At 47.0% G+C, this 26690-nt stretch overlaps 2 protein-coding genes across 2 annotated transcripts; both read right to left on the reverse strand.

Moving 5' to 3' along the window:
- Nucleotides 1-2653: 2653 nt before the first annotated feature.
- Nucleotides 2654-7233, reverse strand: PtA15_15A263 (uncharacterized protein; the record flags this gene model as incomplete). The annotated part of the gene is made up of 8 exons (XM_053163452.1): nt 2654-3591; nt 3675-3744; nt 3823-4541; nt 4615-4726; nt 4807-5334; nt 5484-5565; nt 5636-6873; nt 6946-7233. The coding sequence occupies 8 exons, from the start codon at nt 7231-7233 to the stop codon at nt 2654-2656; spliced, it is 3975 nt and encodes a 1324-aa protein (XP_053027426.1).
- A 12953-nt stretch (nt 7234-20186) lies between these two features.
- Nucleotides 20187-22390, reverse strand: PtA15_15A264 (uncharacterized protein; the record flags this gene model as incomplete). The annotated part of the gene is made up of 12 exons (XM_053163453.1): nt 20187-20263; nt 20389-20474; nt 20550-20729; nt 20829-20905; nt 20997-21020; nt 21096-21329; nt 21403-21609; nt 21686-21730; nt 21817-21833; nt 21894-21910; nt 21996-22126; nt 22232-22390. The coding sequence occupies 12 exons, from the start codon at nt 22388-22390 to the stop codon at nt 20187-20189; spliced, it is 1254 nt and encodes a 417-aa protein (XP_053027427.1).
- Nucleotides 22391-26690: the final 4300 nt, after the last annotated feature.

Here is a 26690-nt window from a genome sequence, read left to right on the forward strand (position 1 = left end):
TGTTTTGCCGGGGTTCAGATCCTTAGCCGCGGTTTGGTTTGTTGGGAAAGGATCTAGGAAGGGATTCTTGATGGGAGGGGGGTGGACTCTTGGAAGGGACTCTTGATGATGATTTGGAAAAAGTGATGGCCTTATTTCTTGGATCAGAATGCCATGCCTCTCCCATCCTCCAAGTTTGACGAACTTGGACTCAGGGAGGCGACCTGTCACATACATTTCATCATCTCCTTGCGCGCCATGCGCGCACCCAACACAACAGACAACAGGGAGAAAAGAAAAGAAAACAAAAACACAAGAAAAAAAGGAGAAACCAAAGAGATGAGGCAGACACATACAAAAAACAATCAACCACCAATGGAAAGAGAAGAAAGGGAGAAGAAGAATCAAAACCACAGACAAAACAAGAGACAAACCCACAGCACATGCTGTTTTGGGACCAAGAATTTGAAGGGAGTGGACCAGAGGGGGAAATGAAACTGGGTAAGAGGATGAGGAGGATTGGGAGGAATAAACTGAGAGCTTGAAAGGCTGAGAATCTTGAGGTCTTGATGATTGAGAGCTTGAGGTGTGGATTCTTGAATCTTGAAGCTTGAGGTTCTTGATCACATCTTGAGGGTCTTGAAGATGAAACTTTGAGGATCTTGAGGAATGAGTGAGGATCTTGGGTCTTGAGGTGTGAAGTCTTTGTTGCGTGGGACACGGGATGGAAAACCCAAACTTCACGGTTGACAAACCAGTGACACTTTGGTGAGTGAGAAATAAGAGTTCTGATTCACTAGGGGAAGAGACTCCTAGAACAACTCAGTATAGACTACATACAAGTTGTTAGTGTTATGGATTGAAGCATAATACATAATGGATATAAGCATATCTCAACAGTCTTGAATCTTGAAAATCTTGAAGGGTGAGAATGAATCTGAGACTTGCTGATCTTGCTGGCAGCAACGGCAAGAATGCTTCTGACTAGCGGTCAACCAAATGGGCCACCACACCATGAAAGGCCCATCCTGTGATATTTCCACATCAATGTACACGCGTACATCAGGGTGACTATTAGCAAAGTGTGAAGAAGTTCACTTGCATGTGCACATGTGAATTTTGAAAAGCAAAATTCACCAGATCATTTTTGTGGGGAGGCAAGGATATCTGGCCAACCTGGAGTGGCACCGTAGTCCAACCTTGACTTAACTCGGACTTTCACCCTATTGAAAAAGGTTTTCACCATTTTTTTAGCCAAATTCAAATTAATTCCCGCATTTCCAAGAAAATGGGTTTCACTAATTTTACTTCAACATTACCACGGCACATTCCAAAACTCTAAACCCAATAGTACCCAGTTGAATTTTACTTTAATTTTGTTTGTGAGGGCATAAAATGTGAATTACAAGAAACCTGTTTTTTCAGAGGAATTACATTTGAGAATGTCAATTTTGCTCTGCTATCCTTCAACATCAGTAAACAGGAGTGATTGATGATCAGTTGGATTTGGGTGAAATATTATTTCATCATATTTTTTCCTCCAGTTGTACCTAGAAAACAAGAGAATTCTACACAACATTGTGTTGAGTCCCAAATCGATTCTGGCTGACTTTTGAATCACTTCTCCATCCACTTTACAATTCATTTAGGGATGAGTTACCAATCCACATCAGGCCCACATCCAACCAAAACTCACATAAAATTCAGCTCTGGCACTCCCTGGGGAGTGGGAACATATCTCCCCTTGTGCAAAGGCCTTAAAATTGGCTCTCAAGTTTTATGTTTTATATGCACCCCCCTATACACTGCCAGCCTAATTGGCTGGGTTGAGGTTATCCCAGTTAAACTGGGATACACCCAACCAATGGAGGACTTCCCGTCGGTTTTAGAAGACCGGCAAAATGTGATTTTCCATTTCTATTTTCTATTCTCAAGCAGTTTCTCTGCTGAAAAATAGAAAATAGAAATAGAAAAAACTGAAAAGCCAGCTTTCTAAATCGGCGGGAAGTCCTCCAATCTAAACATGGTTGATCTCAACTGATGAAATATAAATCCAAGGAACCCCCTTGTGATTGGGTTTATATTTCATTGGTTGAGATCAACCCATTTTAAATTGTTTGAGTGCATCCCAGTCAAACTGGGACAATGTCAACCCAGCCAAATATCAAGCTTAAGCAGCCTCTCTGGAGGTGTTGCAGGGGCAACACTCTTGTAGAGATACCATTTCAGGTCTCTGCCAAACCGTTCTCACACATTTTCATTACACTCATTTCCAGCCCGGGCTCTTGCAAACCTCAGTCCTCCAGAATCGTGTAGAACAGTGCATCAACCACTTCATTTGACTGTATACCTTATATATGTGTGATATAAATACCAAAAGACAACAACCATGATCTGGGAGAGAAGAAAAAGCGGAAGGAGCCGGGAAAAGAAGAAACGGCGAGCTACACACAAACACGATGCATGTATATATAGAAGAGAGGAAATGTCCCGACGAAGAAGAGGCAACAAGGGGCAAGAGAAGAGAGGAGAGGCCGCAGAGGGATCCGAAGGAGTTCAAGTCACTTGATTTTTAAATTTTGGTTCACTTTTGTCAAAAAAGGGGCGGCCGAATAGAGACACAAGAGAAGAAGGAAGAGATATAGGCAAAAGAGAGGGGGAGCAGGAAGAGCCGTCAAGCGCTGTTACTTTTACTCCCGAGTCTAGCACGGACGTTCCTCGGATGATTGGGCGCCGAGTTCGAGGATGCGGAGTGAGGCGACGGGGACCTGGAGCGGCGGTTGTTACTGTTATTGATGGTGCTGTTATTCGAATGGATGGGGAGCTGGTGGGAGAGGGCGGAGTTTTGGAGGAGGAGGCCAGGCTGTTGTTGGGAGGAGGAGGTATGGAGATGGTTCTGGTAATGGTAGGGAAGAGAGGCGGGGTTATTGTGGAGATGGTGGTGGGGGTGGTCGTCGAGCGAGTCGTTCGAGCTGGCTCGTCTTTTGAGGTGGGCGGAGAGGTTGGAATGCCGGGTGACGATGGGCGGGCCGGGTGCTTCGTTTTTCTTGGCGTTGCTGCCGATGTTTTCGAGGAGGGATGTGTGTGAGGGGAGTGGCGAGGGAGGGTCTGGCTGGGGGTTGTTGGTGGAGGTAGTAGTAGCGGGAGGAGGGGGAGGAGGGTCGAGGTCGTCTGTTGTTGTTGGTGCAGGTAGGGAGGCAGATGAGGAGTTGTTGTTGTTGTTCTGTTGTTGTTGGGCGAGAGTGGTCGAGGAGGAGGAGGATGCGGGCGGGGCGGCCGTGGTGGCTGATGTAGGGGGAACGATGGGAGGCAAGGCGTCGGTGTTGTTTCTCCCGGCGAGGAAGTAGGCGGTCGAGGAGGAGCTAGTGGCGGGGGGGTGGTTCTGCGGCTGCTTGCCGGAATCGTCCGGCTCTGCCTCGCCACCCGGCTCCCCTGTTGCTCCATTGCCATACGTAGAGGAGCGGTTGCGCGCATGGTGGTGGCTGGTTGAGGGACTGGTGGCCTCGTTCGTCGTGGGCCCTTTCGCGCCGCGACTGGTACCTGCTCCGCCCCCACCGTCTATCGATCCGCCCATCGCCATCGCCGTCCTCTCCGTAAACTCTTGCAATGCCGCTACATCATCATCATCCCCATTCCCATGTCAGCCACATCACCGCGCTCATCTAGAAACGGACAAGAGGAGGAAAGAGACTAACCCAATGGAGGCATGTTGTTTTCGATCGAAAAGGCCATCACGGGACCTAATTGAGTGACTCCTTCGATCAACTAAACAAACAACATGCGAAACGTCAACAACGCCTCATAAAACGGAGCAAAAGCAGAGAGAAGTGGATGAAAGCGGACCTCCAAACAGCGCATCGATTTCTCGGGGATTCCGAATGGCCCGACCGGACTAAGCGGGAGTGCGAGAGCCTCGAATTTGACGGTCCTGTAAGCGATTTTATCGGCTTCTTCAGCAGCGGCGGCGGCGGCAGCAGCGGCGGCGGCAGCGGCGACGCTTTTCTTTCGCGCGGTAGCGGCGGACTGGCGTCTTCCCTTCGTAGGGGGGAGGGGAGTTTTACCCTGGCCGGGAGTCGGAGGGGAGGGGGCGGGAAGCGTGGCAGCGGCAGCAGCTGGAGGAGGAGCAAGCGGGTCGTTTGGGTCGGCGGGGTCGGCCTTGGTGGCCGGGGCCGATAACAGTCGGTCGATCGTCTCCCGTGTCACCGCCCTTCGATTGATCCATTCGACATGCGAACAGCAGATGAATTCTAGCGCGTCCATCTTCAACTCCGCTCCTCCAACTCCATCTGAGCCGCCTCCACTCGTCGACGGCGGTCCACTCTTGAACATATTCGCACTCAGCTTGCCCATCAGTTCGACCTTCACTCCCGTGTTATACTCCACGCCCCATACGCTCGCTTCGCTCTCGACCGCATAGCCTACATGGCGCGTCCCGAGCGTCGGGTGCACCACTGGCATCAATAGTAACATCTCCGCCGCCTTCGCATGACTCATCGTCATCGATCGCGCTCCAGCATCAAAAAACTCATTCAGAAATCGCGCTAATGATCCGATCGGTATCTCTGTAATCTCATCTCTCTCCAAATCAGTTTCTTCCTCTCAAAAGATTTAACTCAGACAAAAAAAAACACGAACCAAATGGCTTGCTGTTCCCTGCATTCGAGTCCCATAACGAGAGCTTGAAAATCGCAGAATCGAAGAAAAATTCATGGACCAGATGTTGCAGAAAAGCCATCGGGTCGTCTTGCTATAAGCGTCCATTCCAAAAAAAAAAAAGTCAACATCAACAAAACAAGACCAAGGTTGTAAATGGGGGGGGGGACGAACAAGAACGACCTGGGTCAACGAGTCGAAGAACTTCTGCAACCGCACCAAGCCGGCGCCGGATCCAGGGTGGCCAGCAAGAGCGGGAGGGTGGCCGGCGAAGTTGGAGGCAAGAGCGGACGAGCCATTGATAGCAGGGGTAGCCGAAGGATGGGGCCAGTGCTCGGGGGACGGGTCGGGAAGCAAGTGGTGGGTGTGGCCGGCGGGGACCGGGAGATGGTCCGCCGCAGAGGCAGGAAGCCCGTGGAGCCCGTTCTTCTCGCCCTCTTTCTTCACAGTGCCGGCCGAAGGAAGAGGATGGGGAGCCGCAGGGGCCGGCATCAGCGTCTGGTGAGAAGAGTCCACATTGGGTCGCGAGGGCGTCGTGGTGTTCCCAGGAAGATATGGCCGACCGTTAGGCGAGCCCGAGTGGTTGAGATTAGACTCGTTGGTCGCCAGGCCTGCGTGCGTGTCGTTTGGGGGCTCTTTTTGTTGACGCTGACGGATCGCAAACTGGTGCTGTTCCTGTTGCTCGGCCAGCTTGCGTTTTTCCTGTTGCGACTCGTCTTCCTGCTGTTTTTGCTTCTGTTTTAGTTGTTGCTGTTGTAGCTGCTGCTGCTGCTGCTGCTGCTGCTGTTGGTGGTGTTGCTGTTGTTGTTGTAGCTGTTGCTGCTGCTGCTGTTGTTGAGCCTGTTGCTCGCGTTGTTGTAGCTGTGCCTGCTGTTGTTGCTGGTGTAGCTGCGCTTGCTGCTGCGCTTGCTGCTGCAGTTGTTGTTGGGCTTGCTGGTGTTGGGCTTGTTGTTGTTGTTGTTGCTGCTGTTGTTGTTGTTGGGCTTGTTGTTGTTGATATTGCTGCTGCGCTTGTTGTTGCTGGGCTTGTTGATGTTGTTGTTGGGCTTGTTGTTGGGCGTGCTGGTGTGCTTGTTGCTGGGCGTGCTGCTGGGCGTGTTGGTGAGCTTGCTGGGCTTGTTGGTGTGCGTGTTGCTGGGCTTGTTGTTGAGCCTGTTGGTGGAGCTGGTGCTGCTGGTGTTGATGTTGAGGTAGTTGCGGCTGGTGTTGAGGCAGTTGCTGAGGATGCTGGGGGAGCTGCTGGTGGTGTTGAGGCAGTTGCTGAGCCTGCTGTTGGGCGAGGAAATTCTGTTGGCGTAGGAAGTGTTGCTGCTGTTGGAGGGAGACAGTTCGGTGTTGTTGGTGTTGTTGCTGGACCTGGGAGGGGAGAGGGGAGGGGGATGTGAGGTGGTTGCCCTTGGCGGCGCGCTGGTTCTGAGCGGCCTGGAGGGCCTGTTGCTGGAGGGCGTTACTCTCTTTGAGTTGTTGCATCTGGCCCATATGGAGACGTTGGAGGTGCAAGGATTGTTGGTTTTGGTTGGCGAAGGCTTGTGGGTGGGCTGGGTCATCGGGGGCTTGGCCGGGGGGCAGGAAGAGGCGCTGGTTATGTTGCCAGAAGTCGTTGTGCTGATGTTCGAGCAAGAGCCGGGTATTCGCTTCGGAAAGGTTCTGGGCTTCTGCCTGAGCCTTGACTCGGGCGAGGGCCTGATGCTGGGACATGAGCACTGCGGCCTGGGCGGGATGGCTGATCTGCAGCTGGATGAACTGCTCGCGCGTGAGCTGGCTGAGCTGGTGCTGCTGCTGTGACAGGAATTGCTGCTGGCTTGCGCTCAGCTGGATCGGATGGGACTGGGCTTCGAGGGGGTACATCGATCGCTGGTCTGCAGCCACCAGATTCAGCTCGTCTCGCTTGGGGTCCGAGGTGGGCGCTTGGTGGTGCTGTCCGGGGAGCCGGGCGGCCTGCTGGGCAGGGGTGAGGTTGCTGACGGGCAGGGACTTGAAGGCGGTCTGCGGGGTTCCGTTCTGGCTGGGCCCGGATGGGAAGGGCGAGTGGGCCTGCTGACCGGCCTGGGAGGACGGCCTGGGCAGCTCGGCGAGCGGGCGGTTCTGGGCTTGAGAGAGCGGGCGGGCAAAGGGGGTGCGGGCGGGCGACTGGCTGGGGATGGGTGTCTGGGCGGGCTGTCTGCTGAGTGGGAGGGCTTGCTGGGGGGAGTGGGCGAGTGGCTGCTGGCTCTGGTGGGGGGAGGGTGCCGCTCGTTGCTGCTGGCCGGCGTGTTGTTGCGGGTGCGGGTGCGGGTGCGGGTGCTGGCTGAGGGCCGGCTGGTGCTGGCTGGCCCGCTCGCTCTCGGCCAGCTGTCGGATGAGCGAGGCCTGGAGGGCGGAGGGGTGCTGGGGCGGGGTGGCGAAGGCCTGGGGGAGCTGGGAGTAGGGGTGGGGCCAGTCCTGCTGTGCGGCGATGGCCAGCTCTGGGATCGGCGGGGGCGGCATCGGCTTGGCTCTGGCGGTGGCGCTGTCCTGCTGGGCTTTGGTGAATGTCCGGCTGGGGTAGTCCATCGGGGGTTGCTGCCAGCTGGCTGCTGGTTCTGGCTGGCCGAAGTAGGCGGCGGCGGGCTGGGGCTGCATTCTTTATAATGTAATTTTTGGTGTTTTTCTGTTTTTCGTTCGATCCGCTTCGACAGCCCCTCTGCTCACTCTCACTGATCAAGCCTAAGGCAGCCAGACTCCTGAGTATGTAGCACCACAAAAACATATTTACATAACTTAAACACAGTCCACCAGCTTGCCATCCACATCTCTCCGTCAACAAATTCAGGATGGCAGACACATAACCCATACCGCTTCGGATTGACTATGTAGCAACTCGCCAAGTCTGCTGAACCATGCATTCTGCCACGGATAAGGATCACTTTGTTTAACTTGAGGATAATCCTGCAACTTCTGCTGGATCATACATCACATACCGTGCACACTACAAGAAGAAAAAAAACCTACTCAACTGCTGACTCAAAGGGAAACTCTGATGAATGATAGCAATATTACTCAGATAGAACTTCTTTCAGTCCACAGTATTGTAGATGCCAACTGTGCCCAGTTTGGCAACTCTTTTTTTTCTTTCTTTTTGTTGCAGTGAACAGGTTGGAAAGATTCTAACTGTCAGTATTGTCTCTGAACCTCAGGCCCAGGGGAATATAAGGATTAATTTGGATTGGCTTGATCTTGTTATTCCAAGAATTGCCACTATCATTCTAAAAAACCCTTCACAATAAAAAAAAGGGGGTTGAGAAATTGACTCCCAAAAATTACAAAATTGACTCCCAAATGGAGTTTACGTTGCACGGACCGCTTCGAGATGTCTCCCTCGGGTCCTCATGACCAAATTTTGACCCGGGGGCATTTTGGGAGTCGGAATTGTAATTTGGCAATCCCAAACGGGAGTCGGGATTTGAATTTTACAAAAAAATCCCACAAAATAGAGAAATTTTCATATCTCCTCACTGGAGCACCCAAACGCTCCCAAAATTTTACAGCCATCTAGATCTAGACAATTTGTTGAGACTTACAGCAGTAGAAATCATCAGGAAGGCCTTGTGGAACAGGGGGGGGGGGGTCAATTAGGTGGATTTCCTCAACAGAAAATCCCCCAAAACCTTATCTACAGTGCTCCAAATGGCCCCAAATTCTTTCTGCCATAAGAATACACTTTTTAAAACACATGTTGAGCTTCACAGCATTAGCACACCTTGTGGAACAGGGGGTTAATTTGGTGGATTTCCTATTGAGGAAATCCCCCAACACCTTAGCTACAATGCTCCAAACACTCCTTGAGGAAATCCCCCAAAACCTTAGCTACAATGCTCCAAACACTCCAAAGCATTTTTCTGAAATAATGATACACTGTCTAGAACATATTTTTAGCTTCACGGCATTAGCACACCTCAGGGACACCTTGTGTAGCCAGGGGCTGATTTGGCAGATTTCCTACTAAGGCAAACCCCCAAAACCTTATCTACGGTGCTCCAAACAGCCCCAAATTTTTTCTGAAATAATAATACACTTTTTCAAACATATGTTGAGCTTCACGGCATTAGACCACCTCAGGGACACCTTGTGTAGCCGGGGGCTGATTTGGCAGATTTCCTACAAAGCCAATCCGCCAAATCCTTAGCTACGGTGCTCCAAAAACCCCCAGATTTTTTATGCCATACAAATACACTCTAGAAAATATTTTGAGCTCCAAGGAGGGATTACACATCATGAATGCCTTCTATAAGCGGGGGGCTAATTTGATTTCCTACTAAGGAACTGCACCAAATCCTTATCCACGGTGCTTTACAGAAGGTGTTCCTGATGTGTAATACCTCCTTGAAGCTCAACATATTTTCTAGAGAGTGCATTCATATGGCAGAAAAATTCTGGGGGTGCTTGGAGCACTGCAGCTGAGGATTTGGTGCAGTTCCTTAGTAGGAAATCAAATTAGCCCCCCGCCTATAGAAGGTGTTCCTTATGTGTGATACCTCCTTGGAACTGGATATTTTTTCTAGAGATTGTATTCATATTGCAGAAAGAACTTGGGGGTGTTTGGAGCACCATGGCTAAGGATTTGGTGGATTGCCTTTGTAGGAAATCCACCAAATCAGCCCCCACCTACACAAGGTGTCCCTGAGGTATTATAATTCCGTGAAGCTCAAAATATGTTTTAAAAAGTGTATTCTTATAGCAGAAAAAAATTGGGGCCGTTTGGAGCACTGTAGATAGTAGGAAATCAACCAAATCAGCCCCCGGCTACACCAGGTGTCCCTGAGGTGTGATAATGCCGTGAAGCTAAAAATATGGTCTAGAAAGCTTATTATTATTGCAGGAAATGTTTTGGAGTGTTTGGAGCATTGTAGCTAAGGTTTTGGAGGATTTCCTATTAAGGAAATCTGCCAAATTAACCCCCTGTCCCACAAGGCCTTCCTGATGGTTTCTACTGCTTTAAATTTTAACATATTTTTTAGAAAGTGTATCTAGATGGCTGTAAAGCTTTGGGAGTTTTTGGGTGCTCCAGTGAGGAGATATGAAAATTTCTCTATTTTTTTTTTTTTTTTTTGTAAAATTGAAATCCTGACTCCCATTTGGGATTGCGGAATTACAATTCCGACTCCCAAAACGCCCCTGGGTCAAAATTTGTTCATGAGGACCCAAGGTAGACGTCTCGAAGTGGTCCGCGCGACGTAAACTCCATTTGGGAGTCAATTTTGTAATTTATGGGAGTCAATTTCTCAACCCCCAAAAAAACAGACTTACTTTGCGCACTGCAAAAAACTGTTTGCACACTGTGCAGTGGGCAAAGTTTTCAAACACTTCGCACACTGCGCATGAAGGACACAACTTTTCCAAAAAAAAAAAAAATGACCAATCAATAGACAAGCTTATTATTGTACTGATCTGTGAATTCATTTGGAGTTTTTTGAAGCTTCCTTGTTTTTTTAAAAATCCCACCAATAAATAAACCAAGTACAGTCATTCAGGGACCTGGAATCCATATCCCCACAGGCCAAAAAATCCAAAAAATTTAGTGAAACATGTTAAATAAGTATTCAAAAGTTTTAGAACTTCTTGGCCACTTTGTACAAGGATGAGGCTTTCAAAAATCAGTAATAGTTTCTGACAAAAACAATCAACAATAACAAAAACATCCAAGAACCATCAGTTTATGTACAGAACACTGCCAATGCCATCATGCCCTTTCTTATGCATTTATGATTAGATGATTAACCAGATGTTATGGATTCAGATAGGTAATCTTCCAGCTTCTTGGCAGATCTCAGTGATTGTCTTCTTATTATGCTGTCTAAGAGCATGTAAATCTTTTTTTGGATCATCAAAAAGTAAAACAGAAGGCAATGAAGAAGTAAAATCAGCTCATCTGGGTGTCCTCTTTTGATCACAGCAGACAGAAGTGGGTTTTTTTTCTTCTTGTTAAAAAATGCATTGTGCCACATACCTGGTTGTTTTAAGTCACATAAAGAGATGTCGAAGTAGAAATCTCCAGCATGTGCAAAATCCAAGTTTATTAAAGCCTCTGAATCATAAAACAAAACTTCAAGGGTTTCCCCTACAAATATTCAAAAATCACAAAAAGAAAATCAAGGGTTTCCCCTTTACAACCTCCACAAAAAAAGATGAAAGGTTTTCCCTCTTCAAATGCCAAAATCAACAAAAAAACCACAATATTATAACAACCAAAAACAGAGCAATAATCTGCACCCAGCCACCTAACATCAGCAAGCTGATGCACCGTGGCCCACCATCCATCCCTGTCTAGCAGGGTTAAAAAATGGTGAGAGGATAACCCCCAGCGCGCCGCATTGAAGGCATTATGCAAAGGGGGGCCACCGAGTAGAGCCCCTCAAACTGCGCAAGTGCAACAGCGGAGGGGGTGAGGACAAACCGCACGCTGGAAGTACAGCGGCAGAGGATGCCCTGGGGATTTATCGAACCCAAAACAGCCACATTTTATAGACACGCGGTCAACACGGTCCATCAATGGCCAGCAGCCTCAGGGACCAATTATAAATGATTATTGAGATTTTATTCAAAAAAAATCCAAACTCATTCAAAACTTTTTCTAACTAACTTTTTCTTATGTACTTTTTCAAAAGTAGCCCAAATGACCTCAAGGAGGTCATTTGGGGCCGAAAATTTTCAAAATTTTGTTATCCAAACAGATTACAGGTGTACAGCGCATGTAGCGGACACTGTACTGCACTCACCAGGGAAGAAATTGTCGCACTCTCTAGAGAGTGCCAGACCGTAATTTTATCATTCAACTGGTCTGAAGTCAGTTCAATGTCAGTGTGCAACTGTTGTTTGATTGTCTCCACAACTCATTGGAAACTATTGCCCATGAGTACAATGATTTGATGTGACAAATATTTTGAACTCATGAGTCACATTATATGAATTGCTGTTCAACTGTATTCTATCTTATTCATAAGTTTAGATTTTATTATCTTTCATATGGTGATTTGGCAGAACATGCCAATGTCTGAGGTTCCGTTCCCTCTCCATAAGCATTGAAGTTTCCTGTCAACAGAGAGCATCTGTGATAAGTATGTTCAGAGGGGTTCGTTATGTGTGTAGGCCAATTGGGTATCACTCACCAGAGATGACCCATTGGCCCCCATGGCGGGAATGTGTCACCCTTCAGCAGGTACCTGTGTGCTGTTTCAGGTACCCATGGCCAGTGTGGAGCTATTTCTTTAAACTCATACCAAAATGGAACCCCCAACTGCCGCCATTGGTAACTGCAAGCATACACAGGAACCTGCTGAAGGGTGACAGGTACCCGCTGCAGGTGCCAATATGACATCTCTGTCACACATCCAAGCAGTTTTGGAATGAAGTGTATATACATTTATATGAAGGCTTATGCCATTGTCTTCTCTCCCTTTTTCTGGCAGGGCTGGCTTCCTCCAAAAATGTTGGTGTGAAGTCCATGTGTAGTTTGAGGCACAGGAACCAGGTTATTGGGAAGTAACAGCTTCCAATGATTGGTCTGCACCAGGTTTTGAGGGGAGTAAAACCCCCTCTGGAATACCGATCTGTGGTGTCCTGGCCATTGGGAGGAGCTGTAACCACCTTGATGACTGATACAGGTGGTCATCAAGGGGAGTAACAACTCCCCCTGTCTGTACTGGTCTTTCGGAGGAGTAGTAACTCTCTTCGATCACCGGTACAGGTGGTCATCGAGGAGACTAAGTAATGACTCCTCCTGATGACTGGTATGTACCGGTCATTGGGAGTAGTTGTAGCTCCCCTCGATGACCAGTACTGATCGGCCATCGAGGGGAGGTACATCTCCCAATGGCTGATATAAGTTGGTCATGGAGGAGTTACTCCCTTCAATGACCAGGTACTGGTACCAGTCCTCGAGGGGATTGACTCCTCCTGATGAATGATCTTTCCCGGTCATTGAGGAGAGTCTCCTCGATGACCGGTACAGACCAGTCATCGAGCGGAGTTGTAACTCCTCGCGCCGACCAGCCTGTACCGGTCATGGAGGGGAGTAACAGCTCCTCCCGATGACCGGGACAGATCAGTCATCAGGAGCAGCTGTTACTCCCCTCGATGACCACCTGTACCGGTCTTCGAAGGGAGTTACAACTCATTCCGATGATCGGTACAATTGGTCATCAAGAGGAGCTGGTACTCCCCTCCATGACCGGCACAGGATGTCATCGAGGGGAGTTACAACTCTTCCCGATGACCGGTCATCGAGAGGAGTTGTAACTCCCTTTGATGACATCCTGTGCCGGTCATCGAGGGGAGTTACACCTTCTCTTGATGACCGTCTGTGCCGGTCATTGAGTGGAGTGACAGCTCCTCTCAATGAACGGTCTGTACGGTTCATCGAGAGGAGCCTTTACACCTCTCGATGACCAACTGTACCGGTCATTGGGATGAGTTGCAACTCCCTTTGAAGACCAGTATAGGTGGTCATCGAGAGGTGTAACAGCTCCTCTCAATGACCAACTCTACCAGTCATCAAGGGGAGCTCCCTACTCTCTCGATGACCAGCTGTACCAATCATTTGATTGGGAGAGCTGGTCATGGAGATTTATCTAGTCGGTCCCTTCCTCCTCCATGACCAGCTGTGAGTGAAACGATATAGTATACTCCACTGATGTTTGACCAAGCATCATTGTACATACAGTGGACCATAAATATATATGTCCACCCTACCGTTTGGCCGAACATTGCAGTGGACATGTCACACTAGTGACAGGTAAGTGATGCCTCTTCGCCAAGCAAACTCACCCCCCAGCACTTCTCCCCAGTGAAAAACGGACTGAGCCCAGGGCTAACCTGGATCATGAGTGATCATTTGGGATCAGATGTAGCACCTGTGTGAGCATGTCGCAAAGGGGCTGGTCAGGGAGCAAGGACTAGGTCACTAGAGATGTCAATTTGGCACCCATGGGCAGCTACCCACCACCCTTCAGAAGGTGCCTGTGAGCCCTTGCAGTACCCATGGCCGGTGCAGAGCTCCTTCCTTGAATTTTGACTAAATTGGAACACCTTGAACCCCATATGAACCTGTCAGGGCACACAGGTACCTGCTGAAGGGTGGCAGATACCTGCCAATGAGTGCCCAATGGCCATCTCTAGAAAGAACTCAAGAGATAATTTTACTTGAACATGCTCCACAACTGCAATCTTCCACCATCATACTTCACAGTGTAAGGGTCCAGTAGACCCTCACTGATGAGATGGGTAGAAAGGGCGCGGGGAGCGGGCTAGAAGCCGTCTGGGAGGTTTCTAGGTCCAAACTGTGGGGGACTGGATTTCAGGCTAGCCGGGAGAGAGGAGGAACTCTCTGCGTTAGTCTAAATACAGGCAAATCATGAAGAAGGAAATCGAGGAGAGAAGAAACGGGGTCGAGCTTACCTAGCCGGGAGAGAGGAGGAACTCTCTGCCGGACTAGGGAAGCGAGCAGCTCGGACTAAGTAATTCGATGCGCGGGGGTCACGTAATCCCGTGACCCTTCGTGTGGAGCCCCATTGATGAGGGGGGCTTCACACACAGATCAACCTTGATCCAGGCAAGATTCCCCATTGAGCCTAACCCAACCACCTGGGAGGTCTTGAGATGCCATTCAAGAGAAACTATTATATATTTGGCTCTATGAGATTCAAATCAACATTGCTGAAATTCTAATCTATGGATTTGCTGGAACATATTGTTGTTATGATTCAGTCTACTGCTTCACTTATGCGGCTAGAATTTGGGGTCTTACCTCATGGGATCCCACAAAAGCATCACCATTTTCACATCCAGAATTTGTGACTGTAGCCCATGACAAGACCCCAGAGCCTACTAAGCCTTCAAATACAATTCAATTTGATTTGCAATGGGGTCACAAATTGGCCAAGGTGAAAAACTTTTTTTCCACCATATTAAGTTACAGATACAATCAGCCTCAGTTGGACATAACATCAAAATTGTCTTAAGCTTGAATTACACATGCTACAACAGTTGACATACTACAGGGTTGCAGAAGAAAGTCACGGTTTGGCACTCTTTAGAGAGTGCCACACTTTCTTCCCTGGTGACTAGTCCAACAGTACAACACAGTTTGTACTTCATGAAGAGATACACAGCCGCATGCAGATGTTTCGGCGACAGTCCAGCCCCCAGCCTCATGGACACCTTCCCGCGGCAGAAGTCGCAGATGTCCAAGACAGCTCTGGCCACTGGGGGAGAGGCACCCGGCGCCCCTGCAGCCGCAATAGCTCCCCAACCTCCAAGCGCTTGGCTGGCAGCTCGAGCCCGAAGACACCACGGAGCGGGCCCACCTTGGCTTCCAGCCCTTCCTCAAGCTGCGAGAACTTGCCCAAACTGCGCTGCTGCTCAATGCGCACACCCCACCGAGTATTATGTCAACGGCGTCAGAGTAGAAGAGAAGGATCCTTGGCAACGGCTCAGCGTCCCAACCACAAGGGGCCTCACCCTTGAGGGGTTCCTAGCACAATGTCGGATCTGTGCTGTTGTGTGAAGCTGTGTGGTTGTGGTGGTGGACCTGGTTTGTTGGTTGCGCGGGGAGGGGGGGGATGACACTGCAACAGGCGGTCTTGTCTCGGGATTTGGATTTCTGCCTGTGTGGGCTCCAGGTTTATGATTGTACAATCATATCCAGACTTTTTTGAAACTTAATTGGGCCTGTATTGGCAACATAAATTTAACAGATTTTGGTTTCAAACGAGTTTCAAAAATATTACAATAAAATTTCAATAATTGTTTATAATTGGCACCTCAATCCCTTGGGGTCGACTATGTATGCCGTGCCTGGTTTGTAATGCGTTGGCAACTACCGCCTCCGCCACGTTGCTCTTACCGTTGGTCCGACCAGCGTGCCAACTTGGCGTTTTCAACGCCCACCCAATCTCATTTACATGCAACACGCCTCAGCAGCAGTATGTACGTATACATATGTCATAATAATCCTCATAACAGTCAACATTGGTTCACAAGCCAGAACAAACAGAAGGTGTCGTCGATGCTGGATCTGATCAAACGCTCAGCCGCCCGTTTCGCGCTGGGGGCCATGAAATCCACCCCGGTCAAGTACTTAGAGAAGTATCGGCCTCTCAGGAGCATCAAGAAGACTGCCGCGAGTAGGATAACAAACTTTTTTGTCACAAAACTGACCAGCATCACCCACAGGTCGTCGGCGATAGAAAGGCAAATCAGTACGGAATTAATGTGGACAGCGAGGCCCTTCCCTAGCCCAGTCCACTCCGCGCTCACCCGGGAGGAACTGGCCGTCGTGGCGGCAAAAGACCTGGAGACTGTGAACTTCTTATTAAGAACTGCCCTCCCTGGAAATCAGGGAGGAAGATGGAACTGGAAATCAATGAGACCACCAAACAAGAGGCAACAAAAGAAATAGTATCTTTCCTTAAAAGCTTAGACCCGGTGTCCGATTTGGTTTCTGATCATCCTGAGGAGGGCTTGGGAGCGGCGGCCGTCTCTAGGGATGGTACTCTGTCCAAACTCTCTTTTTTAGGACCACCGGGCACGGCGTCAAACTTTGAATGCAAACTAGTCGGCATACGACTCGGACTAGAAATAGGTAGCAAGGCTCGGCTGCCAAGCACTGGGGCCCTGATCATTCTGCTAACCAACAGCCATACCTTTGCTGCCGTTCCCTCCCGCCGGCATTTGCGTCAAGCAGCCCGTTCCTGCCCAGCACCGCCCTCGTCAATCTAAATGACGCCCGCCAATCAGGCCGCCCTCGCCTCGTTCCTCACCAGCGAACTCGGACAGAAAGACTCGCCCGAGCCATCCTAGCTGGTACGCCAAAAAACCATCTGTCTCTGTCTCTCTCCCTCCTGCTGTCCTGCACCCTCTTCCAAACAACTACTCAATTTGTCTCCCCCCTTGACTCTGGTGCCGCTGGCGCGAAAGGTGAAGCTGCGAACAACTGGCCGACGGGCGCGTATCAAAGCGTTGCAGCATGAGCCCCGGCTGGTACCGGCGTCAACAAGAGCGGATGCGGAGCTGATAGAGCTGCTGTACTGGGGATGCGGCGGTACATCGCCGGCCTTCTGGCTTCCGGGTTCGCTCACACCTGCGCAGCCCGTCGAGTGCTGGGACCACGGGCATACTCCTCCGCACACCGCACACCCTCTCCACCTAGCTCTCGCGCAGACAGGCTGGCGAGCACGCCGGGGTGCTCAGCAGGATCTACATGAAGCTGGTCATGGAACGCGACCGGCTCCTCTCGCCACCCTCTTTGATGTTATCGCCCCCTCCTCTTTGACCATCTCACCCATCCTCTCCAACCTTCTCGGCCTTCCTCTTCGACTATTTTACGCATCCTCCTCGACCTTCTCACCCTTTCTCAGAGGCTGCCAACCACCCGCCCTCTTTGTCCTGCAATCTTCATCCCCACTTTCAAATCATACGGTCATTCAGCTGGCAGACTCACCCCCCCTTCAGCACAGTCAGGGATGCAAAACTAATGATCAACCTTGCTGCGCTAATCTCCCCTGATATATTGCATCTAACAGCTCAATGTTTCATTCATGCTTCACAAACTAGCCTGCACTCTGGTCAACCTCACTAAGCAACAAGCATAAAATTATCCTTTCTCACTAGGGTGAATTAAATTACCCAGAGTTGACGGGTGATGCTCTGCAGGAAATAGAGACAAGGATCAAAGAAGGGGGAGGATCATTAACTGCATTGTTGAAACTTATGTTACTTAGGTTCACTTGATTTCTTTCTCCAACTCTCTTCTCCTTCTCCTAATCACCCACATCTCATGTTTCCTGTTTCCTTCTTTTCTAATTGTAAAGAATATGTTTATACTGGGTTGACCACTGTCAAATAGGCATGGGTGTCTGATTGATCCAAAATGGAGAATCAAAGGAAGGTATGTCGGTATGTCACTTGAATTCCATGGATTTCCTGATAATACCACATATTATTGAGCATTTTTCTTCAATATGCGCCACGCCCAGAAGTCCCTCCCTTGTCATAAACTCTCCTTGTTTTTTGTCCAAGAGAAGTACCTCAAAGGAGTCATCAAGGGCCCCAAGTCTGCCTCTATCAATTTCTCTGAGCAAAACATCTCCCCTGCTTCCACAATCTATCAATTCAATTTCAAAGCATCCAGGGCTTGATTCTCATGATCCCATCCTTACTTCACCATCCCTCACTACAAGTTCAAGATTTCTCAGCTGTCTATTCCTTTGCTCTTGTTTTAAATATTAGTTCATCAAATTGTGTCTTATCTTTCTGGAAGGAGAACTGCTTTGTGTACAACTCAAATTCTTCCCAATTCTCATGTGCCTTCCCTCATCTGGTCTTATCTATACTCAATTTTATTTACTCACATTCTTTGGTCAATGGTAGGCACTTCTATTTCTACTTCATTTGTGCCTTTTGTTTTATGTATGATGATGTTATGAGTAATTAATTTTTGATTGAATTTAAAGTCTACGGCTTGCTCAAATTTCAAGAACTGATGGTCAGGGAGGGGCTTAGCATGATCTGCTTCAAACCAAACAATGTCAAGATTTGTTGCAGATTGCCTTATAGGTTTGACCACATTGAAACTCAAAATAAACAAGTTCTGTGAAGATTTGAGTGGGGAAAAATCATGGTGGTTGGGTCCAATCCCAACACATTCTTACCAAAATTTTGAACTGATGGCCAGTCTGTCACTGGGGTAGCACCTGGGCTACAAATGATAAATCAGAAGCAAGGAGAGATATATAATATCCAGGATGTCCTCTGATTTGGTGGGATGTGATTGTGGGTGATTTTAGCTAGAAGGTGGGGAGCTGGAAAATTCAAAACTTCCCCTCAAATCTCCAGCGGCGTAGCCGCCTTGGCCTCTAGTACTTAATTAAATATTGAGTGATTGTGCTGTTTTTTAAAAAGAATGGAACAGGTTTCTTTTAGTTTTGAAGTTGATGGTTGGTGAGATGAAAAGGATGGAGGAAGGCTTGATTACCTTTTATGGAGCAAACAGGAATCCTACTTGAATACATCATACTTTAATTGACATTGCCATGCTGAAGTGGTGAGAAACTCAGATGAATAGTTGTACTTTGATGAGACTAGAGAGGTGTGATAGATTGTGGTATTGTATCCAGGCCCATTCCTTTCCTCTCTACCAATATTCATCATTCTAGTGTGTTTTTTGAATTATTACATTAACCAGTCAGCCCTGTGCACCTAGTCTACTTATAAAAAGTGTTGAATTGGTATATTGCTGCCAAAACTTACATGTTAACTTTGCCGCAATATGATATTTGACCAGCATCATCAAGCACCCCATTAAGGCCTGAATTGATCCGCGGATCCTGTGATGGTGCTCAAAGTTTAGCTTTGTTGGGTGAATCAAAATCAAGTAGAACAAGACGGTTACTTACACATCCTTGGACTACCAATAAGTTCTGGTTTTGGAAAAAGGGGGGAAGAGAGAATTCAGTCTGGGTGGAAAAATAGCAACTGGATGGGTCATGCACCTACAGGCTGAATTCTCCAAAAATTGGCCAGCAATTTTAATTTGAGAGAAAGCTCTAAGTCTTTCTGCAATTTTTTTTTGAAATTCAGAAGGGATTTCATTCAAGAAGCGTTCATCATGATTGATTCCGGCAAGACCTTGGCAATGGAGAATTGATGAAATCTTGAGTGATGTTTGAGATGGTTGATTGGACTGCTTGTTGAGCTTGAGCCATGATTGCAGCTATTTCCGCTTGAGATAAGCACAAATCTTTGATGCTAATAACACCCAAGAGAAGCAGATATGTACTTAACCTTGTGAAATGGTCCTCCCCAGTTCAAACAAAGATTACTGAGCCAATGTATGCAACTGCAGTCAAAACGTAGCTCACACCAACAAATGAAATCCATGCCATCTTGCCCACTGACGTAAACATAACACTAATGACTGGTGCCCAGGTGGCAAAGATGCAACCGGGGAATGATCTGACCCCTGTAGCTACAAGGCCTGAATCAACTGCCTTGTGATTTAATGATTAAGAAAAAAATTCCCAAATTCACAGTTACTTTGGAAATTGCACATTGACAGTGCATGAAAGGGTATGATGTAATCATGTGGAGTTAAAATGGCAGTTACACTGGAGTATGCCACATCTAAACTGCTGGCAGCTTCTAGAGGTTTTCTGTTATTGAATCTACTCTGAACTTGAGTTAAACTTCATTAATGTTCATCCAATTTTTCACTTGACACAACCATTGTTTCAGCTGAGGTTTCTCATGCATGTGGCCAACTGGTTCCATCTTCTTCAGTTTTTCTTGATATTTTCTGCTTTATATATTTGACAAAAACGGTTTTAATAAGATCTTTAAACCTTTCTTTGATTTGACTTCTTGTTTTAGAAAATTTAAACAATAGGTGAGGTTTCAGTTAAGTTTCTTGTCACCTTTATCAACTTGAAATATTCACATGAAGTATTCTTCCTCAATGGATATATTTTTAAAAAAGGTTATGCTACATTTGGTGCTACCATATAATGAATAATAAATCTTTTTATTGTAGCATTCAGTAGCAGTCATATTGGCAATCCTCCCGCCTCCCGGCAGATCTGAGTCAAAGTTTTGTCGGTGGTAGATCTTAGAATTTTGAGGTCTTGATTTTTTTTGATCAACATATAAAAAACAATATTTTGATGGGAGGTATTTGTTCCATTAACTCGCTTGTAAACTTTCAGAGGATTGGTACAAATAGTAGAAAAATGGTAATCAAAAGCTTACTGGGGCGGGTTAAGTCACATACAGGAAGATTGAAATAGCAGTCTCCTGCTTGGGAAAGATTCCTCAGCTCTGATTGGTTGGTGGCACTTCATGATAGGACAAATCATCAACTTTAGCATCCAATAGCATTAACTTGCAATTTTCTGAACATGAAACCATACCTGCTGTTGTGGTAAGAACTCCAATCATACTCAAATACACCATATTTTGACTGGCATTCCCAGGCCAAAGTTGTCAAGAACTTTGAAGAATATCCATACTTTGATTCAACCAAAGAAGCATGATAGATGGTTAGATCATATCCATTTCCATTTTTTTCTGCCCTGACAATGTTCATCATTCTATAATATTTCATTTTTTTAGGGTTAGTTCATGGCATATATACTCTTGTTTTAGGTGATTTGAGGCAGGAATTAGTGCAAATGAACATTCATACTCACATGCCATCTTCCCCGCAGTATGATAGCTTGTGAGCATCATCAAAGGCCCCATTGACTCCTGAGTAGATACAAGGATCCTGATGAGGCAGAATTAATTTCAAGTTTTGTAAGCAAATTCATGACCAATCTAATCTCCTAGAACCTTTATCTAGAAGAATTACTACATACACTACCGCGGACAATGAAGGCATTCTGAAGAGATCAAAAGCATCCCCAATTCATCAAATTAAGAAACATGGCCATCAAAATTGGTGAATTTCTCCTCACCTGGACTCTCCAGAACTTTGCCAATGATTTCAATTTCAAAGCAAGCTCCAACTCTCTTTGTAATTTGTTCTGGAAATTAGACGGTACCTCGTTGAGAAAACTTCCATCGCGATTTATCCCGGCAAGACCCTCAAGATTACTGATTGGTGAATTTATGACATTTTGGGTGATGTTGGAGATAGTTGAATGGACCGCTTGTTGAGCTTGAGCCATCATTGTTGCTATGTTTGCTCCCTGTGGTAGAATGCGGAAGATACATAAGCGTAAATCTTTGATGCTAAATAACACCAGAGAGCTGGATACTTACCCTTGTGAAACGATCCTCACCAGTTCCAACAAATATGACCGAGTTTATAAAAGCGAACGCAGTAGAGACATACAACCCCCCTGCGAATGAAACCCATGCAATTTCTCCCCAGGAGGCAAACATTGTGCTGGTAATCGGAGCCCAGGAATTAAATATACATCCCGGGAAGCTGGTCACCCAAGTGGTGACAAGCCCCACATAAGACGCCTGGAAGAGTGTGAAAAATGATAGAACTTCCAATCAAAATGTGTTGAAATGAAGAGGATACAAAAAAAAAACTTACCGCAGTCTCATACACCCTAGTCGGATCTTTTTCGAAGTCAATCAACTAAGCCACATTCAAAGATAATAATCAAGTCAAGCTATAGGCGGGTTTTATACCTTAAATTCATGACATCAAATAATTGGATTTACCATCTCGGATATGATACCTATAACACAAACCATTTAAGCTCCTACTTTTTGTAAAAATCCGCGAAGACGGCTCATACCTGACATTGTTCCAAAGCTGAGGGATGATGAATCATAGTTTAACAACAGATATTTGAAGATGTTAGAAAGCAAATCGAGAGAAGCTGCTACCGCTTACATACACGCGCAGATTGAGGAAGCTGAAAACCACTAACGCGTAACCGGCAGAATCATACAGACTGTTGACAAATGAGTTCCAATTCTGAGCTGCGACGAGTGCATACCAATCTCGACCTTTCACGGCTTCACACAGCTGGATGGAGTTCTCCCCACGAATAAGTAAGCTTCATTCAGCCTCATGTGATTTTCTAAATATTTTTTTTCTCATCTGCGTCGACAATTCTGGACAGAAACTGACCTGACCACTATGTGGATGCTCGCCAATCCCAGCTGAGAAATCTGTCGCGCCCACATGACTGGCGTACTCCTGAGAAGTTACCCCACATCGGAGTGCAGAAGAAAGTCGTATTAATGATTTGGTGAGCTTTTTCGGAGTAACGAAGTGATGTTCTTGCATAGATTTTGTCGTGTATGAGGGGAGTTTTCTTTCTTCACCTGCAAAGTTATCTTTGATCCGCCGGGGTAATTGTCCAAATAATCATTCATTCGAAGTTGAGACCACAAAGCAGGTGTCAAAGGAATCTCATGGCAAGGCTCGTTGTCAATGTCGAATGCTGGCGGTGGAATCAAAACAAAATTGAAATTAAACCTCAGCTATGCTTTTATGTGCGGAAACTAGTAGAAACCAATGTTGGTGAGAACTTAGATGAGATCTGCTAACCGCGAGTACCCCAAGTTCGTATCCTATTCTGTGTTACGTCGAGTTGCTTTTCACAGGACAACTCCCTAGTTGATATTAAAAGAGAAAGTAGGGCGCGTTTCCCTGCACGTGGGACGAGCATGATTTGAATGTAATGAATTTATCCGTTTGTTGAACACTCTGATCACAGTTGAGCCACACCAAATTTTGCGTGCAGGAAGTAGTACGGTCGACCTGGACGGATACCAATTGTGTTAACAAAAAACAAAAACGAACTTCCAAACCTTTGAGCCTGTTTTGAAGGCAGTACACATGTACAGACTATTTTGGTCAGGCTGAAACCAGTCCAAAACTTATAGGCTGCCTACATCAATACCGAAGCCTTCCGCCCCGAACGAACTCGGACGATTGCCAGAAGATTTGGCATGGACCCTAAATTCGGTTTTGGATAACATAATAGTCGGGCGAGCTGCTAAGAGTGAACATCGTAAGCTCAACACAGCCTCAGGTCAAAAAGAATTCAGGGCCTCTCTGGACCACCCAACTTTCACCAGGATATTTCTTTGGGAGCAGTGGTCCTGGTCATTTTTTGAGGGCACCACTTTCTCCTACCACATCGCACTCCAAGCTGATACACTGTGAAAGGGGTGAGCCACTTGACACCCCAGATACATCTGGGGTGCCACACCCACCCAGCCAGGTGACCACCACCAATCTCACAAAGTGAGAAAGGTGCTGCAATCTAAGATAGCTGTGGCAAGTGGTAAGCCAAGCAAACCACTTCTGCATTCCCGCACTGAGTCTGAAAAAAACTATAGCACTTGAGTGAATACAGTTGCAGACTCCAGTAACAATATCAGGTTCAAGGATAATCCCAGCCCCAAGGCACTCACAGAGAGGATCTAAGCAAGCGCAAAAGTTAAGTGGCTGGACTCTACTACGCAATGCGGATCAGATGAGTACAAATGCCTCATTCCTTTCTTCTAGACAAATTCAAGAAAAAAAAAGACCGAACAAACCAATTCCACTCGAAGAGCAGGAAAGAAAATTGGTGAGTTAGTAGTACCCAGGATCTGCGCAAGATGCAAGCACATCCTTCCTCCTGTTCCACCTCTCTCATTCCCTTCCTCAATATTTGAGATGATTACTTGCAGAGGAAGAACTATTTTTCAATTTTCTGTGATGTTTTCCATTACACCTGAGGGACGTTGGATGAGGTCAAGTGCAGCGCTTCGGCGCTGATAAAAGCAGGCAATGGTCTAAGGATAGCTGAAAGCTCTCAAGAGCTCGCCCCAGCGGTAATCACGCAGTACTAGAAAGGTTACCTCTGCCATTGGAGGCTTATCATGGAGGGTAAAAGCTCCAGCTGAGCCCTATGGAGCTGCCTTCGGTGTGCCTCGGGCAGCATGAGACGCCTATTTTGTCTTGGGTAACAAGCAAGGCTGAGCCAAGGAGACCTTGCGGATACATTTGGAGTGAGCAAACTGGGAGCAGCCTAGATGCTGAGCACATTGCTAGCCTGCCCTCGATGGAGGTGCTGAGCTCTGCTGCTTCTGACCGGCAGCTGCTGAGCTCTGCTGCTTCTGATCAGTATATAAGGGCCTCTTATTCTGCCCGTTTGCGGTTTCTCCTCGCATCCTCACTCACCACCTCCTAGTCCAATAGAGCTTCCTCCTCGGCTCCCACACGGCTCTTGGTCCTGGAAGCACATACAACTCACTCACCTTTTTTGCCCCTGCCTCAAAGCCAACTCGCTCGGTGGTCGTAAGTGCATGCATTGAGCTTGCACTTGCCGACTTCACTCCTTGAAGAAAGCATCAGGTTGGTGAATGATTTCGCGGATCGGGAAGACATAGTAGCACTACCCGCATGTGGACCAGGTCATGCTCTCATCGAGCTATTTTATCCAGTGCTCACTCCAGAACACGACACAGAGGTACTCTTAACATGTTTCTCACGATGATTCAATTAGGATATTCGAGTCCAACATGATACATACAAGAAGGTAAGAAGTAAGCAAACCTATGGTAAGACTAAGAGAGAGACTGCTAAAACATTTATAACAATTAAAAGGTGTTCTTGGTTCAAAGAAGGGAAGGAGGTGTCTGGGAATTTAAACAAAAGAGCTTAAAGATCATGAAAAGCCGATTGGTTGGTGAAGTAAGCTAGAAAAAGGAGCGTGCGCCTCAATGTTCGAAAGCGGCCCTGAATGGCGCGGAATTCGGTGTGCCTGAGCACGTCGATAAAGTGAAGAACCCAGGCCAAGCTACACGCCGCGTCGGATTGTTCGATCGCCCGCAAAGAAGACTCGACCCTTGCCGCCAGCATGAGACGGATCCTGTCGTCCTCGATATCGGCTACCCACATAGGTCGTCTACTGCCGTCGGACGGACTGGGCCGACTGGGCAAGATGTGCGTGCGCTGGACGAAACGCTGCACGCTCAAGTAATGCCGCCGCCGGTTCTCTGCCCAGTCGGCACAGTCCATCCGACGGCAGTAGACGACCTATGTGGGTAGCCGATATCGAGGCCGACAGGATCCGTCTCATGCTGGCGGCAAGGGTCAAGTCTTCTTTGCGGGCGATCGAACAATCCGACGCGGCGTGTAGCTTGGCCTGGGTTCTTCACTTTAGCAACGGTCTCAGGCACACCAAAATTCCGGGCCATCCAGGTTCGCTTGTGAGCATAGGCACACGCTCCTTTTTCTAACTTACTTCCGCAACCAATCCGCTTTTCATGATCTTTGAGCTCTTTTGTTTAAATTCTAATACACCTCCTTCCCCTCTTTGAACCAAGAACACTTCTTAAATGTTATAATTGTTTTAGCAGTCTCTCTCTTAGTCTTACCATACATTTTCTTACCTCTTAACTTCTTGAATCTATCTTGTTGAATTCGAATATCCCAATCCAATCTTTTTCAGAAACATGTTAAGAGTACCTCTGTATTGTGTTCTGGAGTGAGCAATTTGGATGGTAGCACCGCCTGAGAGTACACATATCGGCCATTCTTTGTCTATTTTTTTGAATATGTCTTCTAAAACTCGCCGATCCGCTTGCAACGCATCTTTGTAGGACTCATCTTCAGTTTCATGAATTCTCTTGTATGTAATATTTCTCAATGAATCTGTTGTTTGCTTTAAGGTCATGTCAAACTCCTTATTTATTTTTTCAGGAAAGTGTAGTCCCAAATAATGCAATCTCAATTTTTCGATACTTTCAAGGGTCTCATTGCAAAAATCCATAACAATTTGGCTTTGTTCTGAATCCCAAGGAAAAATAAGCCAAATTTTTACTGTCTTCAAAATTTAGATGGAAGACTCAGCAAAGGCTTACCACTCATTCTTTTCTTTTTCTGTTTTGAAACATCTGATTCAAAAAGATCACAAATTGTTAGTATTCCAAACCTTAACAGAAAATTTGATGTCAGGCTCACCCATTAATTTTTCAGGTAATCCAGAGCTTGGATTCTTTTGTTGTACAATTTCCTCTGGGATGTCTTTTGTTGCTTTGATCTTTTCTGTCACAATTTCATTGGAAGCACCTCTATGGAGGTGATTGACTTCAAATAAAATCAAGTCAAAGCATTCAATTTGAGTGGATACTGGAAGAAAAAGCCTAGAGGCCTGCTACTCATTACTCACATTCTTGGGTGAACTCATGAGAACCTTGGTCTTGTGAAGGGAAATGAAAAAACAAAAGTTTTGATTATAAGCAGAGGATTTAGAGAATTAGGGTGTTCAAAATTGATTTTTGAATATCATTTTACATAAAATCATAAGATTTATCAAAGTTTTCAGAGGTGTTTGAAATGAAGAGAACCCTCAAATTTCACCCCATCAAAACATTGAACATGCAGCTCTTATGATTTTATGTAGAAAGTAGTTTGAAAATCAATTTTGAACACCACAAATGTCGGCCGGTACCCAGCACCCGTGGGCGGGTACCACCCGCACCCGCCCCACGTACTTAGCATACGGGGCTGGGGAGTGGGGACACCAATTGGCCAAATTCCAGCTCGCCGAGAGGTATATCTTGGCAAGCTGGTCAAAGTCCAACTC

This window comes from Puccinia triticina, chromosome 15A (genome assembly GCF_026914185.1).
Source record: "Puccinia triticina chromosome 15A, complete sequence".
In the NCBI taxonomy this organism is placed as follows: domain Eukaryota; kingdom Fungi; phylum Basidiomycota; class Pucciniomycetes; order Pucciniales; family Pucciniaceae; genus Puccinia; species Puccinia triticina.